General features: G+C 42.8%; 1 protein-coding gene and 1 long non-coding RNA gene across 4 annotated transcripts in view; one reads left to right on the top strand and one right to left on the bottom strand.

Annotated features, from left to right (window-relative positions):
• The first annotated feature begins 245 nt into the window (after window positions 1-245).
• LOC121675849 lies at window positions 246-20,395 on the top strand. The gene is made up of 2 exons (XR_006020250.1): window positions 246-11,312; window positions 17,438-20,395. It is a non-coding gene; the product is annotated as an uncharacterized LOC121675849 (long non-coding RNA).
• Window positions 20,318-25,144, bottom strand: part of SYNDIG1 (synapse differentiation inducing 1) — a 49,013-nt gene continuing 44,186 nt past the window's right edge. For all 3 annotated transcript variants that reach the window (XM_042051644.1, XM_042051645.1, XM_042051646.1), the window contains exon 4: window positions 20,318-22,093. In XM_042051644.1, the coding sequence (XP_041907578.1) occupies window positions 21,935-22,093 (159 nt within the window). In that variant the 3' untranslated portion in view covers window positions 20,318-21,934. The remainder of the gene's footprint in view (window positions 22,094-25,144) is intronic.

Genomic DNA, 25,144 nt, shown 5'->3' with positions numbered 1-25,144 from the left:
TGAAGGCATGGGGGGTGGAGTGTTCAACTCGTGCTTGTTAGCAAAAGCACCTGCGCTGAGATAGGCAGATGCTGAAGCAGCTGTAATTTCATGAGAAGTTTGAACAGGGAGAGATGGAAGCGATGAGGACTTTTGCTCCAAATGGGAAAGGAGAAAACCTCAGTTCCTAGAGATGCTCCCAGAGATAGTCCTAAAGATGAAGATGAGGGAGACCCTTTGCTCCCAGGGAAGGAGAAGGGCCTCTGTTCTTAGAGTTTTGCCATGGTGTTGTAAATGGCTGGGGCCACTGCCAGCTGAACCAGAAAGGTTGTCCTGATTGCTCTGGCTGGAGTGTCTACCTGGGGTTGGTTGTATGAGTTTGTGTGGTAGTGGGTGGTATGAACCACACTGTGACAGTGGTCTAGCACTCCCTTGCAGTGGCAAGGAGCTTTTGTGTGTTCAAAACGTGTCTGTTCTGCTAAGAACCTGCCCTGCCACAGAGGTGAGGTTTGTGGCCAGTCTGGGGCCTGTGTAAATGGGTTTTCCAAACTCCCTGGGTATCAGCAGTGAGCCTGCAGCAGAGGTGAGCCTTGCTGTGCTAGAGGATAGTGGATTTCATCACAGTGATCGTGGGTCCTGGAGCACTGCCAAGCAAAAACAGCATTGAATTTTAAGGGGCTTTCTGTGTTAAAAGCAGTTTTTGTGGTCAGGCATTGCCTGGCATAAATCAAAACATCTCTTGTTGCTGTATTCTTCTGGTGCCCAGGAACAAGCCAAACCTGTTGCTGCCTTCTCTCACTGCTCAGCAGCCATGGGTGCACACAAATCTACATGGACTGGGGAGCTCAGGGGAGGTGTCCAGTGTCCCCATCTAATAGTGCAGTGTGAGTATTTAGAGGATGCAGTTGCACATCTCAGAACACTGCTAAGAAAGGAAGTTCTCATAAGATAAGCCACCACCACAGGAACCTGAGGTAAGCACAGGTGGCAAAACAGAAAGGCATTAATTCCAGGCCTAACATTCACACAGTGGCAAGCTGTGAGAAGTGACACACATGCCAGCCCAAGTTGTGGGAGCAGCATCTATGCCCTGTGCTACCCAGGACTTGGACTGTATAAAAGTGGTACCCCCAAAGAACAACTCAGGGACCCCCACCACCAAAGACCAGGGTGAAGAAGGATCAGCAGGACTCTGCAGGGACCCATGTGGTGGTGATATCTTTCTTCTTAATCTTTCTCTCTCTCTCTCTCTCTCTCTCTTCCCTCCCCACCCCCTTCCTCTTATATCTTTCTATCTCTCCACCTCACATTTACTGTTAAATAAAATCCATACTATTGACTTTGGCATGAGGTCTCTTTTGCACCTTAATTTGGGCAGAGGCATCTCTTATCATTGGACCATAACATGCAGGTGGGCAGTGTGTACAGCACCTAGGCCAAGCAGGATCCTGGGCTAAATCAGGGTCCTAGTGCTGCTGCTGCCCTGGTGCTTCTCAAAAAACTCAAATGTGCTCCATTCTCTAGCAGGCTGTGAGCCTTTTGATTCCTTTTGACTTGGAACTCATCTAGCAAATGGGAGAAATGTTGAATCACAGAATTGTAGACCAGTTTGAGGTAGACTGGACCTTTTAAATGTCATCATTCCAACTGCTTAGCAGTGAGCAAGGACATCTCCAACTAGACCAGGTCGCTCAGAGCCCTGTCCAATGTAACCATGAATATTTCCAGTGATGTCTGGGCATTTACACTTCATTGGGGTTCTAGAGTTCCACCGCTGTCATTGTATAAAACTTTCTTATATCTACTCTAATTCTATGCTCTTAGTTTGAAACCATGGTAATATAAAAAAGATTCAGATGAAATAGGAAGCAGAATGAGGAGGAATTTAATGTTTCTCAAGTGAGAAGTCTCTAGGGAAATGGGGAGAAAACTACTTGAAAATATATGCTGAAGTGTTTGTAACCAGAGAAAAGCTTAAATCAAGGCATTCTCCATTTTGGAAGTGCAACGTGGCCAGATTTCCAATACTTTAATGAAGAGGACTCTGTTAGCCATGGCCTGTGTTACCAAGAACAGTGAGTTTTTCTGCAGTGGTGTGAGATGGATAACTTTGCTGCCTATACCTGAACTGATATTGCACAGAGTTCTTAGTTGCAGCAGTCAGATATTCTTTTCCTGACAGAGCTCTGCTTCATCCAGGAAAGGGCTTGTGTCTCTGCTGCTTTGTGCTTCCTTTTTCATTCCTAGCTGATAACAGGTGATACTCTGGGGATAGCAGAGCAGACAGAGGTTCCTGGTGCAGTACATGCCCAGGAGCTACATGAGATGATAAATTAAGATGTGCTGTGAAAACCCTACCTGACTCAATGCCGGGTTTCACTTGTCACATTTAGAGGTTTAAGGATTTCTGTGTGAAAAAGTAGTTGCTGATTTAGAGGTATTAATGTTATTAAGACTGTTTAATTAAGAAGGCTGTGGGATGGTAGTGACTGGGAGATTTCCTTCTCTGACTCTTTTTCCTCTTTTTGTCCCTTGTCAAAAGTACTTGCTCAGTGTAGAAAAGCACCATTTCTGTGGCATATACTGCAGTGAGTAAAGTCAAAATTTTGTTTGAAGGAGTTAGTTGCAGTGTTTGTGTCTGTGTAGTGAAGGAGATTTTGATTGTTTGAAAGAGAACTCTGGATAGAAAGCAGCAAAGAAGTGCCTTTCAGTTAAATATCAGGAAAGATGATAAATGTAACCTGTGCTGGTCTCTTTAAGACATAAAAGTAGATGAAACCATAAATCTGACCCCATTATGGACCTATAATAAATCTGGTGATAAATCAGAGGCAGCTGATAATGTGAGGGTAATGCCTGTTTGCAATACAATCAGCACATGATAATAAAAGATAAGTGTCCTTTTACAAAGCAGTGATGAAGCAGCTCTGAATGCCTAGAAGATCACCTTGTAAAACTGCTGGGTGAAAGGAAAAGGTACCTGTGTTGGATCCAAAGGAAATGTCATTTACACTGGAATATGTGAAAGAAACTGAACTGCCTTGGCTTGCCCAGCAAGGCTGGTGTGAGGAATGGGGAATCTGAGCTGACCTCCCCAACCTGCAGTTCTGAATCTGTCTTTGAGAAGAAGACTCCTACCAAGCAAGAAGGACAATGGCTCTCTTGTAATGCTGCCAGATGGAAACCCTCATAAAGCATGTAGGAAACATAAACATCAGTTGTGACTGGGGTAAGATGAAGTAAAAGCAGTAACTAACAGCCAGGGTTAACAGCCAAAATGTCCTGTCTCTCTATAAACCTTGGTCTGGGCAGTGGAGCAATGAACAGGGCTGCATAATTACAGCCAGAGTGTTCTCAGCACACTCAGTGCAGCAGAGTCAGAGGAATACTGCTGAGCTTGGGAAGCTGCTAATTAGTTTCATTTCTGTAAATTTCCATCCCATAAGCTGTACCCTCAGCTGGTATTCCCACTTACTTAGCTCAGACATAGTGTGTGCAGTGGAGTTCTGAGGACTTGCATCTGAGGTTGTCTGCTGCCAAAACAAAAGCAGGACTCCATCATTCGTAGATCTTAAAGCTGGATCAGCTCATTATGGCTCTCTATCATCCCCTTGTATAATAAATTCAAGCCTTGAAACTTTACCCAGGGATTTCTCTCTCTGGCACCCAGCTCCTGATTTAGTTAGGATGGATCCTTTACCCAGCTGCCTGTAGACTTACAGTGACAGTGATTCTGCCGTGTATGGAGGGAGGTTCCTGAGTGATTGATTTGTATCCCTTTTAGATATGTTCAGCTTTCAGTGTTGAACTGTATTTTGGTTTGGTTTGGTTTGGGGTTTTTTTGAGATGGAAGAATTCACACTTCTCAGTAACTTTTATAACCAACATTAATATAATTTAATACAGGTAAGAGATTTGGACTATGTTTTTCTCTATAAGACACCTGTTCCAGAACTCTGAAGGGCTTTTTTGGTCTTTCCAGAACCTTCTCTAACCTCTTGAAACATAGGTGCAGTCTAAAACCACTGCTTTGTTCCTTTCTGATGTTCCTTATGCCAGGACTAGTACAAGACTTTTTTTCGTTATTTATTTTTTAAATTTGAATTTATTTATTCTCTTCTGTAGTCAAAAATTCAACTGAGGGTGGCCAAATTTTTTGCTGAGTTCTGTGAATCAGAAATATTCTTTATGAGCTCTTTGCTCTTCTCTATCTTCTTTTTGTCACGGTTTGCAAGACATATCTGGGTCATTGTTTTCCCTGTCCTGATCCATTCATTTTGCTATCTGTCTTTGAGGTGGACTGGCATGTTACCAATGAAGCCAAATATCTCATTACAGCTTTGACAACACAGGATAATGGCCCTGGGTTCTTCTGGAGTAGATGGAGATTGAATTGCTCTGTGTGATCACAGTGCTAGTTGTTCTTCATTCCTTTATGCCCTGGAATCCCACTTAGTGGAGAACAGCACCTAAGAGAGATATTCTGATCAGATAAAGATCTTATGTCTGGATTTCCATTCAGAGATTGTCTTCCCTGGTCATCAGGAGTGTTTGGCCTTGTGTTGGGGGCCGTGTTGTGGCCTGATGGTGAGCAAGTGGATGTAGGGCTGGAGAGCATCTCCAGTGCCACTGTATCTGCTCCATACTGAGCTCCATCTTGTGCTCACGCTGGAAGGCTGATGCAGAACAGCCTGATATTAAAATGACTCAAAAACTCATGGGGAGAGTTCACGTTTCATTTACAGCTCTGATCAGACAAACTCTTCCAGTTCCCTCTTGTAGATAATAAGAGTAGTATCTGTCTTCTCCTTGGTAATGTACTGAGAGGGTTGGAAGAGGCTTTAGAAAATGTAGACTGTAATGCTCGAGGAGTTGACAAGCATCCCTTGATCTGATTAGACATGTTTTGAGCAGATGGATGGGCTAACTGACCTCTGGAGGTCCACTCCAATGTAAATTGTTCTAAAATTCAATGAATATGAGTCATCCGAGGCCCTGCTGCTATTTTAACATGCTTGTATGTTTTCATTCTGAGACTGGCTCTCGTGTTTGCTGGATTCACTCAAGCAATTGGCTCAACATTTTTAAGTTTAAACTTCTTTTTGTCCAAGTTCCAAAGCAAACTAACGAAGATCAATTTAACAAAAAAACAGGTAAAATACGTAGTGGGGCCTTGCTGCCAGCTGATAAAACTACTAAGATGCATAATACTCTGTGCCCTGAACCAAAGCTGTCTCAAACAGTGGAACAGAGGGAACCTTCAGGATGTAGATTGGCATATATCAGCCAGCTCTCTTTGCACTAATGAGTGCACCCCACCAGGGCGCATGGTTTTATGTGTGTCCAGTTTTTTAAGCATTTTCTTACCTGATCCTCTTCCACCTTGCTCCAGACTTTTCTGTTGGTCTCCAGGGTCTGGCATATTTGAAACTGATCTTACTAATAAAGACTGAAGTTAAGAAGGCATTCATTCAATACCTCACTTTTTTGCATGCCCTGTATTGCCAGGCTACCCACCCCATTCAGCAGCAGGCCCACATTTCCCCTCAGCTTAAACAGTTTCCATCCATAAAAGTTTGCATTTCTAATATTTCTTCCTTTTTTTTTAGTCCTCCAGGTCAAACTTTTCATATTTCATATTCCAAATGGAAGTTAGGTGCTTACCTAGAACAGAAAATTGTTATCTTGGAGTTAGTGGACTTTGAAAAAAACCTCAAAAAAGAAAAGCCTGGGAAATACAGATTTGGTCATGAGATGGCAGTCCTGTTTGTGGAGAGTAATTTATGCCATTTTTAAATGGCATTTCGACTCAATTTTGCTTTGATGGTAAAATTCAAATTCATCTGGACTTATCCTAAGTTTTAACAGGGAGAGAACAGTTTTGACGGAATTAATCTTCAGTTCCACTAATGCAGTGTGTTGGCTGGGGATAGAATATTACAAGGGGGAATGCATCCTGCATGTCCAAATTTCTTACTTTGAACAGTTATACATTTTTATTGAGAACTTATTTAGAAGTCTGTGGGTCAATAATTTAAATGTGGATGAAGCTATCCCCTTCTAGCATGTCTGATCTCCTCTCCTCTGCCTTCCATTTTTTTTAGCATTCAATGTCTATTATAAATTAGATTTCCCAATGAATATTTGCTTTAGCTTCACTCAGAAAACTTGCTGTTGAAAGACAGAAACTGTAAATAACTCTCCAGCTCGGGCACCCTGGCCATGTGCCTTATAGCATTTTTCTCTCAGAATTTAATTTGTTCTGTGATTTAAGGTGCAGCACTCACACTGAGCTGAGAAGTCTCTGTGCTTCCTCTCATCACTGTCTTTATCATGGTCAAATGAGCACTTACAGTGTGCAATGAGACTTCTCCACATTATTAATAACAGTTCTGACCTATGGGGATCCTGCTTTTTTCTGGCAGAGGAAATCTGTCTGTGGTGGCTTAGGAGCAATTGCAGCTCTTTGTGTTTGCAGGTGAGCATCAGTCAGTTTTATGCACTCCACAGTTCTGCACAGCCCCTGCCACCTCAGCCAGCTAAGAACACAAAAGGCAGAAGTATATTTTCCAGCCTGGATCAATCTGGAGCCTTCAGGAGGTGTAATTGGGCCATTGCAGGGAAAACTCTGCAGTGCAGCTGCTTTGAGTTGTACCTGATATTCAGAGGGATAAAAACACTTAATTAGCACTCTGCTTTCTTTAGTTTCTATGAGAATCCTATAAACCAATTTCATGCTGAAACTTTGGGCTGACTCACAGGCCAGCAGACTGACAAACACCCAGGGAAGATTTGAGGGGTCTTTTCACAAGTCTTCAAGCTCAGTCTCTATAACTGAAGTGTGCATTTTTTTGATGTGTGCATTTTTTCATGTTTCATGGATGCGATTGCTTGCAAGAGAAGTGTACATTAAAAAGCTGTTTGAATTAGGAGGTATTTATCATGTTTTCAGGTTTGTTTTTCTTTTTTGAAACCTGAAAAAATGATTCCAGCCTGTATGAGAGTCTACTGTTGCTCCCTTTTAAGTACAGCAAACCTTTTAGGTATTTAAACTGAGCAAGAAATTATTAAAATAAGAAGAGACCTGGGTTACAGTGATAATTATGTACAAAATTTCTACTGTAAACATTGTGATGAATTTTTAATCAGCATTTTGAAAGCAGAGGACAACATCTAGCTTTAGTGTTGTGAGCAGTACATTTCAGGTTTCTGAGGGATGATCTGTGCCATGTGTTTTAGAACTGCAAGGGGTTGGCTGTAGGGCAGCTGTTTGTTCTCATGGCAAGTGTGGGAAAAGAAAAATAAGCTTTCAATCCAGGGATGCTTCAGGTTAAAAGCATGCAGGTTTAGCTTTTGAAATCACACTATTCAGCTGCCATGTCAACCCTGCTAGCCCCAGGAAAAACATCCTGGACAACTTTTCCCCACCATGTGATTTAGGTTTCATTTTCTGGCATGTCCCTGGTGAACAGCCCTGTTACCTTCCCAGTCCTGATGAAATTCTTTCCTGAATCTTCCATAACTTAGGTACTAGGACAGGTTTTGCTGTCCTTGGACAGGTAAAAGATGACCCAGTTGCATGCCAGTCTGGGAGACATGTGGACTGGTATAAGACCTTTAGGGCCCTTTCTAACACTTTTTAATAAAACCTCTTACTTCATCTCCCACGTAACCAAGAGAGAATTCCTACACATGCCCCCAGTGTGGTGAGCTGCTGTTATTCACCAGAAATGACTGTAATGAAGAGGTGATGCCTGATACTGACTGTGGGGGCAGGGAACATTGTTTGTGCACATCCCACTGCAATTTAGCCGTCCCTGAGATGGAAACTCTTGTCAGTGTCTGCTGGAAAACACGGCCTGCATAAAGACATGTTGACTGCAGTGTGGGTGCTAGAGAGGGAAATGAGACAAAGGTATGGATGGGAGACAGGTTGATGCCAAGCTGATGAGAAAAGCCCAAACAAGAAATCTCCCTTGGCCCTGGTTGTGATGTTAAAAGAGCTGACATAAACTGGGCATGGTCTTCTCAGTACTAAACTCCTTCTGCTCTTTCACCACTTCTCTTGTCCAGCTCTAGGACAAGAAGGTTAATTCTCAAATATTTGAAGAAGCTGCTTGCCTATATGGTGCCTCTTTTTCCTTTCATGTGCACTGGTTTTATTCCAGCCTCCTTTGGGCTGCTCCAAGCCATTTTGGGAGCTGGGGGCAGTTGGCAGCAGTAGTTGCTAGTGCTGCTGGAGAGCTCATTCAGCTCTGTTTGCTGCACCTGTGTTGCATTTGTTGCTGAAAGAAGAACTGCAGTGTTATTGCCATGGTGGCCTGCACTTGGGGGACCTTGGGGGACCAGCTGGCCTGGAGGAATGACATATGTTCTAGGACTTGTATGAGATGAGCTGTCTTGTATCCTCCAGAAAGCTCCTGCCTACATTTTTTATCATGGAGATGCAGGTCTCTTAGTGAAGGACTTTAGGTTGCAATTTTCCTTCTCTTTCCTTCCTGTATTTCTTCTTTTCTCCATTTCCCCCCCCCCCCTTTTCCTTAAAAAAAACCCCACAAAAGCAAAGAAACAACAAAATTTTCAAAATAATGCTGTCCAGCTGTCTCAAGACAGCACTGCTGAACTCACCTTGGCAAGCTCCACATGGTTAAAAGACACACTTGGCAGCTTCTTGCTGCTTTTCTTAAAAAAACCAACAAAACTGCCATTTTTGGTTGGTTAAACCCTAAAATGCCCAGGTGAGATTGCAACGCTGTCTTTTAATGCTCCCAAAAGGGGCCGATGCTATTTTTCAGGACATGTACTGCCCACCTTGCAATTGGTAGCAGACAATTGACATGCAAATATCTCATTTGGGAAAAATTGCAAATTACAGTGTCTAGGAAGCTGTAAATTAGAAGTAGCACAGCCCATTATTCCCAGGCCTATTTGTGTGTCAGAGTGCACTGCTAAGGCTTGAATATCCTTTCCAATCTCCCCCACCTGCAGCAAGGAGCTGTGTGTGAGAGGCTGGGTGTGGTCTGGATAGTTCATGTAGCATTTTTCCTCTCTGACAATTCCATGCTTTCTTGACCTCCAGATGCCAGAAGAGTGCATTTTATCCGAGGACTCGTGTCCTCATCACAGCATGAAAAGTCAGCCACGTGCAGTCGATTGGTAGACATGGATTTTTGTCTCTCTGCCAGTCCTCGTTCTGTGAGGCCACATTCAGACCTATGGCTGTTGCAACTCCCACTTTGGGTTGCAGTCCCTGTTCTAGGACTTTTTCCTTTCTAGACACATAACTGTGTATATTCAAGCCAGTTCTGACCCCCCCACCCTCAGTGACCCAGATGTCTTGGTATCACAGCCTCATTTTACCAGTCTCTGCTGAGCTGCTGGTATTTGCTTCATTTACCAATTTTATCTGCATCAAGTCCCTGAGCATGGCTGAAAGCAGCAAAGAGTTCTGGGCATAGTCCTGCTCCTCATGCCCCCTCACCAGGGCTGTGCTGGTTTCCCTCGACTGGTTTTTTCTTGATATTTGTCAGGTAGGCAGTTCTTAACCTGTTTATTTCATGCTTTATTGATGCTACATAGTACAACATTTTAAACCCAAATATCATTTCATACTAAGTCAAAAGCGCTCTGATGATCTAAGCCTATTACATCTGGACAGTTCCCTTTATCAACAAAATTTGTAATCTCATCACAGAGTGAAATCAGGTTTGTTTGACAAGGCTTATTTTCCATGAAAACCGATTGATTTGCTTTGTATTCCCTTTAATTCCTCAGAGAATAGATCCTGTATGGAGACTTCTACAGCGTTGTCCTGGATTGATGTTATTTATCCCTTTCACTCTGCTTGTGGTTTTACAGTTTTGTCAAATTGTTACTAGCCTGTACTGTACTATGCTGTGCTGGGCTCTGCTGCTCCGGGAAGACAAAAGCAGGAATTTCTCAGAAACCACAGACCCAGCTGTGCCTCAGAGCAGGGGAGCAAGGGATCACATGGGAAGCAGTTTGAAGGGCAAAGTGGCTTAGGTAAAGGTGACAGGTCTTGAAGGACAGCATCCCCCAGCTGCAAGAATGAGCCATCCTGATGCTGATAATCCACAGGACACCTCCAACCAAGCCACTAGGAATCAGGAAGCAGATCAGGAAATACTTGTTCTCTTCATCCCTCAAAGAGGGACAGTTTATAGCTTTCCTTAGTCTCCTGGACTGGGTGAACTGGAAAAATCCAGAGGAAGATGCTCACTTTGATGGGAACCAAGGCTTTAAATATGACTTCATACTCTGTGTCACTTCAAAAAGACAGTTTGTCTTTTTTTCCAAAAGAAAGTCAGTTTTTACCCAGCTTAATTAACGGAATGGTCTTTCTCATTGCTGTTGGGCTACCAGAATTTCCACGTACACAGCCTAGGGAGGGAGAAAGGCTTGGAGCAGAGGGGACACTGGAGGGCAACATCTTGCAGCAGTGCTGTGCTGGAGGCTGGGGCTGCTGCTCATGCTGGGCTCAAATGCTTTTGCTGTTCACGTGTGGCTGGATCGGGTGGGCTGCGTCAGACCTGAGTGCTGAGGTCCAGCCAAGTTACAGAGGTGGGAACACACAAGAAGGAGAGGCTTGGCCTCCTACAGGTGGCCTCAAAGTTAAAGGAAGGTTGGAGAACATGAAGGCATTAACAGTTGAATGTATTGTGGGGGTTTTTACAGCGGAATGGGTTTGACAGGAAATTTTCATGACACATTTGCTTACGTGTTGCATAGGAGCAGTAAAGCAGAGGAGGAAAACGATGAGAGGTTTCACAGCACAGACTGAGCGGCTCTGGAGTCTCCACTTTCCAGGTTTCTGAGACTGAAGAGTGGAACCTCAGCGTGTCTAAGTGTCAAACAGGGTCATTACAAACTTCTGGAAGTGTCTGCAATGATTGCAGCCCAGCAAAGCACCTATTCCAGATAGGTTCTTGAAGGACTTCTTATGACCCTCAGTGCTAAAAAAAAACCACTCAGAAGGGAACTGCAACAGTAAATCCCCACAGCAATCAGAGCTTGTTGTTCTTCATCACAGGAATTGTGACAGAGGTGTAATTGTGTGTGGTGTGAGAAGAAATAGATAAGAATGAAAAAACTTCTTTTTTTGAAAAAAATTAAACCCTCTGTAGAAGGTAACTTGACCATTCCTTTGACATTCTCTGCTTATTTCATTTGGTGTCTACTGTCCATTCATCTTCACTTCAAGCTTTATCCTCAATAACTTCATTTCCCTGTGTCTTTTTTTTTCTTTTTCTTTTTCTTACCTTTAAGAAGAGAAGCATGACACAATCAAGATGAAACCAAACCTCCTTGTCTTGGTAAGTTTTGCAGCCACAAATTTTGGAAAATGTGAGTCCTTAATATTCCTTTAGCAATGAAACATAAAATTAAAAACTAACAAAAGAAGTCCAATTCGTAGTTTGAAATTGTAAGAAAATTTAAAGCAACTTTTTTGGGCTAGCTTTTCAGCTGCTCCATCAGAGTCATATACTAATTAGCAGGAGCTGTAAAACTCTGTTTCTCTGTAAAACCATTTAATTCTGTTAGCTGAAGTTTTAAATTATAGTTATTGTTTCATTTGCTAAAAATGCATACATGTATCTGTCTATAGATACACAGGAAGTGTGACCATTTCAAGAAAATAAGTTAATTTCTCTGTAGCCTTATATTCCAATACAACTTATGCATTCTAGGAGATAAGAAGATTGACTCCTGTGAATGGATTTTCACAAAATAATGTTGGGATGAGTAGCCACTGTCTTAAAACAGTTAACACAAGTGAATGGAAATAAATATCTCAAAGTTGTCTGCAAGTGTGAGATGTTTTAATTTTGGAATTTGCAGCATAAAAGGATGCTCAGAAGCTCCCTGCAGTTTTCCACAGAGACCTGATGGCTGAAAAGATCCAAGCCCACAGGCAAATTGATGTTTCTTGTTTCTGTCATATTGGCACGTGTTGCTCACACAAATCAGCTTCTCCCCACCTCTTTCTCAGAGGAGGGAAGGCTCAGCAAACAGACCCTGCTTATCCTCCACCCAGGGGTCAATGAGAGCTGGTGGCAATGGATCCTTTTCTGTTCTGCTGTGGTTGAGTGGCTCATGGAATCCAGGGACAGCAGAAGAAATCTAAGCCACGAGCTCTCTGGATGAGCAGGACAGACACTGCTCAGTGGTAAATGCCTTTCCAGCTAAGTGACAACTGCTCATGGACTATTCTGTTGTTGTAACAGAGGGACCAATTTTTTTCCAAAGGACTAAAGCCTTATTTTAAAAACCCCAAAAGCCAAACAAACCCCAAAAGAGAAAACCAAAGGACAAAAGGTATCATGGTTAAAACTTGTTCTCATCAGGCACTTGTATCCTGGTTTGGCTATCCAAGCTCCACATTGGCATATTCAAAGCTTTCTTATGCTGGTGGCATTCAAAGCTTTTTTGTTGATGCAAGCCACATCAGCAACAGTGGAGAAAATCAAAGGAACAAAGGGAGAAGGAAAAAAATGAATTGTGAAGAAAGGAGTAACGTATAGAAAGAGGCAGGAGATGCTGGTATTTCGGTTCCTGCCTTTAGCTAAGTGTTTGAAATTCATAAGCACTCAGCTGACATTCTACAAACAGAAGTACATTTCCTTTCACTCAATTTTTGAATTCTCCAGAGGTAGAAAGTGTTGCAAACAGACAGTTCTTGGGTTTAGTTCTATTGTATGTGGTGAATGCATACAGCACACCCACGAGTGAGCAGAAAAATTGAAGTCAAAGCAGGATCTAGTTACACATTCAAGATGTATCTTCTGCTCCCTCCAATGTATTCATTACCTGGTGTTGTTCCACAGCTGCTTTCATCAATAGACAGTGTACAGTAACAGTAAATTGGCATCCATAGGGTTATACAGAGTTGATAAGTGCCTCAGCATTTGCTAGAAGTCCTTTGGAAAGGGTGAGTTTCACCATTTCTCAGCTGACTGGATGCAGATGGGGCCAGAGTGTGGCAAAGGCTGTTCCACTCCCAGGAGAAGCTGGAAATAGGCTTTAGTTGTTGCTTTATCCAAAACACTATGGTTAGAAAGGGAAGCACTGAACTGTCCCATTCACCCGTGGGTGATGGCTGCTGGGCCAGCTTCCCCCACAGCTGCTTTACGATGGGAAAGAACACCTAAACCTTGGGAGAATTTAGTCTAGGACCTCAGAGAAAAAGGATTGCCAGAGGACATTTGGAGCTTATAAAGAACTGCCTTGAGTTTGATAATTGAAAACTTTTGCAAAACAACATCTTCTGTAGGAGCACCAAAGCAGTGAGCTTGTGAACCACATGTGAGGAACTGTGGGAGAAGACTTCTGCCCCTGGCCACTTCTGGTTGGAAGGTGTGTGCATGATTTGTGGGGTGGCTGTTTTCAGATGTTCCAAGGGTGATGTGTGGCCACAGCTCCACTTTGACTGCATGGCAGAAGATCATGTAAGGTAACTTCTGGTGGACTGGTGATAGGGGTGAGGCAAACAAGCTGTTGGATGCACATTTGGCTTTTCCCAAGTCAAGAGCAGCAGGAGTAACATGTAAGCCAACAGAGCCAGGGAGCACCTGCTCTGAGTTTCTGCAGGATGCTTTGCCAGGAGGAACATCTCCTTACATTCATCTCACCCCTGACCTAGCACCCGAGCCCACATCAGCCCCAAAATTCACTGAGGGGACAGGCAGCCTTGTGCAAGGCTGGGAAGTGGAAGTAAATCCTGCACCTAGTCCTGCCCAGAATTATCCTCGTGGAGAGAGCTGTAGAGCTTAAAATGGTGTTCAGTCACAGCTTTTCTTGTTAAAAATCCTTCCAGAAAGAATTCTTCTTACACACCAGGGAACCGTGAGTCCCATTCATTCAACTGTGAGCCCCTCCACCTGATTTTGGAGAATTCCACATTCTCCAAAAGCTGGAGAAAGAGCTTTTTTTCTCCTCCAAGACTAGCAGATCATACAGCTGAAAGTAGAAGATTGGTTCATATTAATATAAGAACATTTTAATTTATGCATCTGATTGATATTATTCCATAATTAAATTATACTCCCATGGTGCGTATAACATCAGGGTTGTTGTAATACAAATAATTAGTAATTAATCAGATCAGTTAGCAAATGCCAGATTCCAGATGAATAAGGTGACCAACAGTGTCTGTGGTGAGGTAAGCCAAGGAAGAAGGAAGAAAACATAATTTGTGTTTATAGATAAGGGAGGAAGTGAAAATAATGGGAAATCCATTTTCAAGATAAATCCCCTGCCAAAGAAAACAAGAATGCAACCTTAAAAGATGCTCTGGGCCGTGGCCTTAAGCCTGCAGCTCAGCTGTTAGAAAACATTGCACTCTGACGTCCCACACCTTGCCCTGAGTCCCTCCCAAATGCCCCTTACAATGTTTTGGTGGTAGACTAAAAGAAGGGCCAGTCCAGAAGCAGACACATGGCACCTTCAGCCAACAGAACATTCCTCAGCGGCCTCCCAGCTGAAAATTTCTTGGAGATAACAAGTGATGATGGCATGTCAGTGTCTTCTTCAAAATGCCAGTGGTGCCTTGGCCTGGGAATTTAGGAATGGGTTCCTAGTGAGTTGCTCCCACTAATTTCCAGGCAACTGAAAGGGGGCTTAGGACAACTAACAGAGGGCCATGGAGGATTAATCTACAGAAAAATGAAATATAAAAATCTGTGAATGGGACTTCCTATCTGAGAGGTTAATTCTGCAATCTGAACAGTTCTTCCTGGCTCAAACCAGTAAATTATTGTGCTTTGCCTGTTCTCTCAAAAAATAAACAAAATGTTTTTAACGATTTCAATTTGGATCTGTCAAACAAAGTCAGTTAGAAAATTCAACATGTGCTCTTGCCAGCCAAACTGCACTTGGATCAGTATCAAATATTTCAGAGACAAATAATTTTAAAAGAAAGTACCCAGCGTTGCATCTCAAAAAGGTCAGTGTGAAATATTCTGTGATTGTGAAAGGTTTTCACTTTTTATTTTCTCAATTATAAAATATCCTTAAAACAAACATTTTCCTGCAGCCAAACTTCTCTGTGTTTAAATGTTATTTTGTGATGAAAAATGTTCTTAGCAAATATAAAACAATTGCTGCTCTGTGCCAAGTCAATGCCAACAGATTCCTTTCTTCGAGGGCAGCAGGAAAAGAGAGGTGTGGTAAATGGTCACACTTGCTACAGAGTTGGTTGAAGTTAGTGATGAATCAAGAAAAACCTAAACAAGGCTTCCTGCTGATCCTGCTCCTGTCTTGAGCAAAGGCTAACGACAGAATGATGTTTGGGGTGAACCAAAGTGATCATTTTACTTTTTGTATCAACCATAAATGCTGATCAAGAGTAACCAATACCCTCATTAAGTGTTATTTGCATATTAACTCTCACAGCCCTTAGAATGCAAATGAAGAGAGAAGAGGATATGCCTTACATGCATGATCTCAGTCACCAACACCCAGCCTATGACATACAATTGTTGTTCTCTTTGGGAAGGACTAAAAATTATTGTATAAAAAAGAGGGGGTATCACAGCAAAGACAAAGAGAAGAGAAAGAAAGGAAGAATAAAACAGGAGAAAAACACCTCTGCTAGCTCAGGCTCTGTCGATGGACTTTTTCTCTCTTCCTCTTACAAAGGGATACTTATAAGTGACATATTTTCCTCCAACTGCATTGGAACAGACCCAGAAATATTTTAATGTATATAGCTAATAAATCTCTGTTACTATACCTTCTGTCCAGACACACTCTGTAGTTAGTGTATTTATCACCAACAACCTTGGACTGCTTTCCCTTTGCTTCAATAAACCACACTATTTGTGAATCTGGATTCTGGATGTTCTTACTGAATTCAGCCAGACCTATGGCATCAGTAAACACATTGTTCATGAATCTGTCATCATGAAAGTTCTTGTTGAACATGACCAAACTCTTGCTGAATTGGTAATGAATGGAAATAAGGTCCAGCTGCAGCCAGCCCCTCAGAGCTCTGAGTGCCACCGAGAAGGTTTATTTTATCCCAAGTTTCTGTGTGCTTGACTCAACAAGTGGTTGCTTGGGCTTTTTTTTTTATTTGATGCTTTAACAAGCCACTGGCTACTTGAAAGTTACTGATGAGAGCTCACATTTCAGACTGTTTTCAGAAGTGCCACTGCTAGGCATTATCTTAAAAGTCTTCCTCTTGTATGTAAGCATGTTCAGCCTTCAATTAGATGTTTTGGGTTACTTATTCATGATTCAGTTTTGTGAACAATTTGCCAACAATTTAGTAATAATACAAGCTGTTGCTTCATTCAGCTGTTTTTGAAAGAAAATCTATACTACTTAGCCTATATTGGCTCGTTTGAGCATTTGTTTACTTGTTGTGATCAGTCTTGCCTCTTGAATATGTCTCAAATGAGTGGAAAATAATGAATACACCAGGACAATGGCAGGTCTTCTAAAAACATGGCGGATAAACCAGTTCTAGGACAGAACAAAGAAATGTAGCCCCAGATACTCTAAGGTCCTATACATGGAACACCATCTTTAATCCCGGAGATTCCAGATGGCAGGATGACTGCAGAGAGGTGGTAGACAATTTAGACGAGCTCTGAAGGCCTATCAAAAGACAGAGATTAAATCCATGGCCATGATGGATCAAGGCCTGCCTTCCTAGGGTTGTGTCCTTTCTGTTGTAAAACAATGAGGGGATGCTGCTGAGGATGTGCCACTACCACCTCCATGCACAGCCACCAGTTTGGCCCCACTCGGTGCCAGCAAAAGATGCACTGGGGAAAGGTAGAAGGGAGAAAAGAAGCAGCAAGCAGCTGACTCAAAAATACAGCCGGGAAGCAGCAAAGTGCAGCTCTCACAGCCTGCTGTCCTCTCTGCAGGCGATTATTGAGCAGCATTGTTGTTATTTTTATTGCCAAAATCGCAGCCTTCTCCTTGATTGAGAACAAAATTGATTTCCCTTTCTCTTTCAGCATTTCAGATATGGCTGTATGTTGAGTATGGATATATATGTGTACAGGTACCTGTATATATGTATATAAATGTATGAATATCTATCTGTACCTATAGAGCACTAAGAAAGCAGGAGTCTGAAGGAAGAGTCTGAAACACCACTGAGTGTTCTGGAAGGACAAATTGGATTTGTATGCAAACACCTGACCTTATTTTGGGAAGGGAGGGCTACTGTAACCCATCTGGTGCATCACTTTTCCTCTGCTCAAGCTCAGTCTGTTACTTGCAAGGAAATTCTTCAGAGGGAGGGTTTTGACCAAAGCAACACTGAGTTACCAGCCAAGAGAAGGTGGCTTTCCTCCCAGCCACATGGCACTCTGGCTGTGTGCAGTCATAGATTGGATGTAGCAAATTACAGATTCTCTCCTACCTCCCACCTCACAACATCTCTCTCACAGAGCCTTTTCGTCCCCTCTTCTTCCTCCTGCAGACCCTGAAATGTACATCCCCTGGTTGTAAGTACACTTGGACACGTCCAAAGAGGGAAATGCGATGGCACGAAGGAGCACCACCCACCTTCTGACAATTGCTTGGAACAGGTTCTCCAGAGCTGCCTCATGATTAGTAAACAGCAGACATATGTTGTGCTCACCACACAACCTTAAGCTTGTAAGTGTTGGCAGCTTCTGCTCTCATTCCTTTGGCACTGCTTTGATCCTGATGTCTGCAGCACTGAGTCATGCCACAAAGTCTGGAGCAAACCCCAATGTTAGTTTTTTGTGCACAAGGGAAGCAGGACCATGTGCTCTGCTGTCCCAATTGCCTGCCCATACTTTGCTGAGTGTGTTACTGCAGCAGCATCTGTGAGCAAAGCCAGGCAGCCAGCAAAAAGCATCCTTTGTGCTGGCTGATACTGAGAGATATTTGTGCAGGGTGCTGAAGAGGGTTGTGTTGGTTTAATCGAGAAAACTGACACTGCTCTTGTTGCCCATCTCCACCTCTGCCCCCTATCTTGGATTTGAAGCTGTCTAAGTCAAGGATAGAGATTTGGATTGCATCTTGACCTGAAGAAATCTCTCAGGTGCAGCCCTCCTGCAGATTCTCATCCTGTGGTCTTGCCTTGCTCAGACAAGTGTAATGATCTCTGAGATTAATGAAGCCTGTTTCTCCACAGGCGTGGCTTATTGTGCCCTCTGACTGAGGTTCCACCACTGGCTGGGGCTTTCAGCAGCTTGAGTGTGTGTTCTTTGACATCTAAAACACAGGGCAATCTCTCTTTGTGCCCTTTCTCATATCTTCCTTACAGATAAGTTCATAGGCATCACATAAACTGCATCACATTTTTGGCTGCCTTTGAATTTCCTCTGCAAGTCAGCAGGTGGCATTTCCCAAAATGTGAAAGATGTGTGGCAGCCAGCCCAGAGAAGGTGGTTGTCACTGCCACTGCTGTTCCAGCCTTGGTGTACAGTTATGCTCCCAAGCTATGCCCTCTTGTTTCCTCAGCAGGGAGCTCTTGCAAGCTGGCTGTATGGTGGGAATTGCCGGGATGTCGGGAGAAATTAATTTCAAACTGAGCTACAAAAATGCTTAAGGCTGGGAGATTCCCAAATGAAGGCACAAAAAAATCAATGGAGGTACCAGGGAGTTATGAAATCCTGTCAGATGACAGATGCAGTATTAGTCTCTGACCCAGCACATTATTTGCTGAGTGTCTCTGTTCCCTTGAACTGTGAGAATTTCACAGAAGGGTTTTTTCTTCCCTCTCAGTGAGTCTCCAGCACTCCCCATGTATCTTTTGAGGTTAATCCACAATGACATCCTACATTACACAATTAAGTTGGAGCTTTCTGACCCTGGACTTTACAGTTTGGGATTTTAGGTATCACAGCAGCTTGTCATCTGGTTAAAGATACCAGTGCCATTTCTTCAACACCTCCTCACTGAGCCAATATGGCAAAAAGGTCTCACCTCAGAAAGGCTTCTCTCCTCTCTCTCTGGGATGGCAGAGATCTATTGTAAGCTAAAGAAGATGTCCCTGTATCCAAACACATGAGCTCACTGCGTATGGACCTTCTTGCTCCTCCCCAAGGACGAGGAGAGAAGGACCATGTGGAATAAACTGGTGCTGTCTCAAGGACAGCAGGTGGTAGTGGCAGTTTCTAGTCTTCATGCCACAAAGTTAGAGGATTTTAGATGTTTAGCCGATTGTGTCTGCTCTGCCAACCAGAGATGTTGCAGCAGGCCATGACAACATCACTTTTCTTAGGAAGACACAGCTCCCTGTTCAGCTCCTCAGTGACCTACAGCTCAGACAATCAGCAAACTGGACCCCTACTAAGGCACAAAAACAATCCCTGGGAGCTTTATCCCCACTCTCATCTGCAGTGAGGCCCAGGTCCACCCCCCCAGCATGCAAGCCCCCTTTAGCCTCCTTGCTCTTCACCCTGGACTGCCGTTCCACGTGCCAGCTCCATGTCATGCTGTGGGTTGCTTCAGGAGTGAAGCACAAGAGCATCAACTTTCAGCCAGGTGATCCTTCCAGGAGTGCTCTTGCTATGCAGGTCTTTCACACAGTGCTGCTGCTCCTGTTTGCTGTTCACTGAGGACTCCTGGGGACATGGAAAGCTGACCTCCTCAGGCTTGGGATGCTACTTTTAAAGCTGGGTGCAAGGGCCTCTATGGTATTTTTAAGGCAGCCCTTGTGGGAAAGTTTCTTCTAGCTCCAGAGCTGGCTTTTGACTCTCAGGTCAATATTCAGCCAGCACAATCACCAAAGTTCATAAGGCAGAGTCCTCAAGCATAAGACTGGTTTTAAAATTACATTACTATCATTGTTGTTAGGCTTGCTTAATGACCTTACAATATCTGTATTTGCTTTCCAATTTATTTGAACTCCAGGTTAACTTCAAATTAAGGCTAGGAAATACTAGTTTCTTTCCCTTTAAATTAATATTTAGAGGTTTTTTATTCAATATCATGTACTCCACAGCTCAGGCTTTATGAGAAAGACTATATCCCACAAATAATGCATAATAAATACGCAGAAGGGACTAGGAGTACACTGCCAGTCTTCAGGCTTAGCTCGAAGCCCAACAATTTGCCAATGTGGATAGAATCCATGTCTGTGGCAGGTGAGTTAAATCTAAATGATTTTTAAGCTCCCTTCCCACTGAAATAATTCTCTGGTTCTATGAATTCAATGCCAAAAAACCCGTCAGTGAATGCAACAGGCTTTTGGGTCCAGGGACAGCATGAGATAGTCCATACAAGCACCTCTCGAGGTAGCTGGACTGGGTGTACTCTGAGGCAAGTTTCACTCAGTCTAATGCTTCACATCCACCCCCAAAAAAAGTGTCACACAAAGCACCAGTAGCTGTATACCATGTGTTTTAATAAACGATATGGCTACCAAAAAAATAGGATTGCATGTGTTTGTTCTCCCCCCCCCAAAAACAAATGAATTCAAATTCAAACCAAAGTAATGGAAACCCAAAACAAGAGAAAAAACTGTCCCAGAGCAAAGATGACACACAATACAGAGTTGGGAATAAAGGTCTTTGATGACATCCTTGTTCAAAGAAACCACGTTTGTAAAACATGAGGCAGTTGAATAATAAAGTGGTCATTGATTTGACTGGTTTTCTCCTCTGTGTGTATATATATATATGTAGCTACATATATATGTCTATGCTGATACACCCTGGGACGGGACAAAATGGTAAGACAAAAAAATAGTTGAGTGCAGGGAAATCTGATAGACAAAAAAAGAGTTTAGTGTGGGGAGCAAGTAAAGGAGAAAATAAATGTATCATTTCAGTCAGTGAAGTAAGGACAAAGCTCAATTCCCCTACAATTTACCACTGCTCTGCTTATTGGGGAACAGCCTTGTCTCTCCATGGCTATGCTGTGTCCCTGATGCACAGCTGAGCTGTGAGCTTCTGATCTGAGTGGTCTTCACTGGTCTGTGTATGAGCAGGACCCCAGAAATGTATGAAGCATTCCTTTCTCTGGTTAATTCCCATGCTTTACCGTGATTTTTTAATTAAAAACTTATTAGTATTTCAGTTTGCATTTTTCCCCAGGTTTCTTGCACTGACTGCTGTGCAGGTCTCCACGGCAAGGTGGAGCAGCCCAGATGAGCAATAATGCCACAGTAAAGTGCTGTTATCACAATGTGACTGGATGGAGGATTTAATTTTACAACGGGTCTCATGTTACTTCGAAATTGCACTCTGTCTGCGGAGCCGAGTCATGCAGTTGTAACCTCAGCTGTTCTTCACTGAGTGGGCCTGTGGGGCACACCTTAATGCAAAAACAAGGAAAAGAAGGAAAAATGTTTTTAATTTCCTTTTCTCCTTCCATGGAAACCTACCCCCAACAAGAAGAGTAGGCATTACCACTCTATGCTGAGGTGTCTGATTCACACTCAGGCAAATGAGTCCTGCGTTTCAAAGACAAAAAAAGCCATGTTCTTCCTCTTGTTTTTATATTGCTCTTTCAGAGAACCAGTCACTGTCCATGCTTCCCCAGATCTCAGTGCCGTGCTTAACAAGCAAATTAAGCACAAGCTCATGCTGGCTGCAAAGTTCAGGTGACCAAGAAGGTTTTAAGAGAACAGCTCAGTTTGCCAGATGCTTGTAAACACCATATTGAAAAGAAGGCAAAGGCAAAACACCCTTCTCCACACATCCCCCATCTTCCTTCCTTGTATTTTTTTCTTTTTTTCATTCTTTGTCTCTCTTTTGCTCTTTCTTTCCCTTTTTTGTACAGGGGTTGATGAAGATAAGCAAGACTTGTGCATCACAAATGGTGGAACTTCCCCCAGCCCTGCCAACTTCCCACCCTACAACAATGCACAAGCCCATCTCATCCTGTACCTGCCCCCAGAAAGTGTTTGTCTCTTTTTGGAAAACCACGCAGTCTGATGTGCTGGGGACTTCTGCAGCGCAGGAGCCGGGTTGGCTGGTTCTTCCCCCTTTCCTGAGGCTCATAGATGGTTGTTTTTTGACAGGTAGGCAATAAGAGCCACAGCTACCCCGACGTAGATGCCAGTTCCAATTGTGATGGACAGGACAGCCAGGAAGAGAGCTCGCCGGGAGCTGGAGCTTGCGTGGTGGAAATCCCCCTTGGCTACTGCTTTGTTTGTCTGCAAGAGATACAACAACAACAATGCCATATATTTATTTGTTTCACCTGGAAATAAAGATGTGACACTAATTTCTTGGCTGCAACAGGGTCCTGCGACATGACAGGTTAAACTGGTTGGCAATCAGACACTTTTTCTGTCAAATGAGGTGAAGCAGGGACACCCCGCAGACAGTCAGAGATCTGTCACCTACAGGACAGGTCTTGTACAAGCAAATGAGCTCCCTAAGTTCTGAGACAGTCTTTGTTCCCTCACTACAACGAGTGAGGAGAGTGAGGAATCCTCAATGCTTTAATTGTATGTCTGCACAAATGATCAATTTGCTGGGACACTTTCTTCTTCAGTGCCATCTACTACTCTTTTTTTTTTTTTCTTCTTCTTTTTTTCCCCTACTCAGACAAATTTGTAGCAGCCAAATGACAAGCTTCCACACAGATTTAAAAAAAAAAAAAAAAAGCTTTGGCCTTTCTGTCAATGACTTTATTAGGAGAACTGTCCCTTCTTATTCATCAACCTAATTTTTTAAGCATAATGCTTTATGAATATTTCAGGCAGAAGCAATACCAAACAATACAGGAAAGACTGCAGGCTGGAGGGAACTGTTTCAAAACAGCAAGATAGAAACAACACAGGTTTACACACCTGCTGTCATGTCCTTTGGGTTAGGTGAGCAAGCCATCCTACTCACTTTGCAAAGCCTCTCAGCAGGGTAACCAAAGATCTCATGATCTTCTTGTCTGGAGCCTCCAAAGACTCAAAAGAAGATCCCTTTTCAAAAAAATGCCAGGGCCTTTGGGGATCATGTTAGGGCCTCTTAAAAAGTGTTGGCAAGGAAAGCAGAGAAAGCTTTAGAAAGAGCTGGTCCTTCAGCTCCCCTCAGAGACTTTCCTCGTGCACCTGCTGCCCAGCACAGAAACAGTCTTGATCTGGAAGGCTCCTTTTTACTGAAATTGGACTGAGGTAAATGAACAGCAATGAAGATAACAGAGCTTTTGGATAAACTGAGGCAGACAGGTTCAACCTGCCAAAACAGAGTGAAAGTTTAAAAATTATAGAACATTTTCAAACCGGCATTTCTCAAATGTCACTTTATGCAATGGAAAAATCTGCAACATTTGGGTTGACCTCTTTTAAGTGAAACTTTGTAGAGTTTTAAACCAGCATTTCTTCACCTAAAAATAGATGGGAAGTCAGAGGGAAAAGAAACCATTAGTCAAAATGTCAAATAATCTGAAAACTTGACAGTATATCTTGATTGCTTCAATAGAAGAGGTTGGATTTACCAAAAATAATGAGATGAAAGACACAAAAGGATTCAGAAGGCTGATTTTTCAAATACAAGTAGCCTTTTTCCTGATAGGATCTTCAGTGCAGCAACAAACCTGCTCAAAAAGAACAGGCTTTTTTTCCTTGATGAACTCTTTGAGGACAGCCCTGACCTTTGTGAAAGGATTGGACCTATGGTGAAAATCCAGCTGTTAAAATGTTCACCCAGACAAAACCAGATGTCTTGTGTTAGTCATGTGCTGCCATGAAGTTTTTGAATTATGCAGCTCCAGACATTACAATATAGAGTGATTTTGCTTGGGGAACACACCCATGCCTTCACAGAAATTCTAGTTTCCAACAAGTTACCTAATCTGAGTGCATTTTCTCTTCTTAACTTAAGGCATATTTTGTGATTTAGGAAAATTAAATCCCTCCAATATGGAATTTTAACTGTAGACTGCATTGGAACAGGCACATGCAAAAGACAATCTTACAGTTCTCCTTTACTCCAGTCAGAAAGATTTCCACTGAGATGGAGGAACATCCACACTGAAACCAGCTTTCATCCCTGAAAGAGTAGTCTGAAAGAATTTGCTTAGTAATAGGAAAATTCTTTGATGCTATTTCCTAATTAGCAAAACCCTCACATTATTACTCAACATCATATGAAAATTACAGCATTTCTGCAGGTTTAAGCTAAAAGGATCTGAAAATACTTACCAAACAAAATGCAATTGAGGCCAAATGTAATAGTTTAGCATCTAACAAATAATAAACGGTTTTTCTTGATTTTCTTGTTTTTAACAAGGACCAGGCTCTTTGGTAGTTTTGATCACCTTGATAAAGTCCCTTGGTTTTGGGACCAATCCAACTACTCGACCCAGTCCATTTCATACCTGACATGAAGAAATGACATCCTGCTGAGTTTTCCATGAGAGATGTCTGTGCTCTGGCAAAATCCATGAGGCCAAGAAATGTCTTGTGTAGATCAGAGAGCCAAATCACACCCCGATACACCAGCTTTTCCACAGATTTTTCAGCAACATCTGTTTCAGAGGATAGGGCAGCCAGGACTGGTGCAAGAATGAAGATCCAAATGCCCTACTAACAAGAGCTTAAGGTACTACAGCCTCTTCAAGCTACTTGTCTCAAGAACAAGTATCTCAATCTTTTCTAATGTGCCTGGAAGTTGCTGCAAAAGTTAGTGTTCTTCCTGACCAAAATTGTGTTATCTGTGGAGTTTTATAATACTTCTGTCCACTCACTTCTTCCCTTCCCTGGCAAGGCTGTGGCTGGCAGCCAGATGATGGATACAACAATTTAATGCAGCCTTTGGATGGAGCAGGGGGCACAGGCTGTGATGAAGGCTGGGTGCTACGAGGCTGAAAACAGGGATTTTAGCAAATACCAGCCGCCAATCAATCTTCTCCTTAGAGGCTTTGGAAGTAAGCCAGAAAATTGAGGAAGGGTAGGGGAAGAAAGGGTAAGGAGATCTGGAAGGATTATCTCCTTTTGTTTAACTAAAAAAAATGAATATCTTTTCTAGAAACACTTTCAAGGAACTTCCCTGGAGGTTCAAGTTGAGCTTCTGCAGACCATGTTCAGGGTGTCTCTGGGCTGCATGTTTCATAGGCCGAGAGAAGATGAATAATGTACCTCCAAGCTGCAAGGCTAAAACGTTCTGCTGCATCCCACAGTGACTCATATATCATACTCTCAAAATACCTTCTGGTACACAGTATCTGGAAACAAGAAACACATTGATCACAATTATTAATCCTG

Source organism: Corvus kubaryi, unplaced genomic scaffold (genome assembly GCF_017639235.1).
Source record: "Corvus kubaryi isolate FWS band 111438036 unplaced genomic scaffold, C.kubaryi_AGA036_p1.0 76, whole genome shotgun sequence".
In the NCBI taxonomy this organism is placed as follows: domain Eukaryota; kingdom Metazoa; phylum Chordata; class Aves; order Passeriformes; family Corvidae; genus Corvus; species Corvus kubaryi.
The sequence above is the reverse complement of the archived record's forward strand: the minus strand, read 5'-3'. Positions and strand labels throughout refer to the sequence as shown.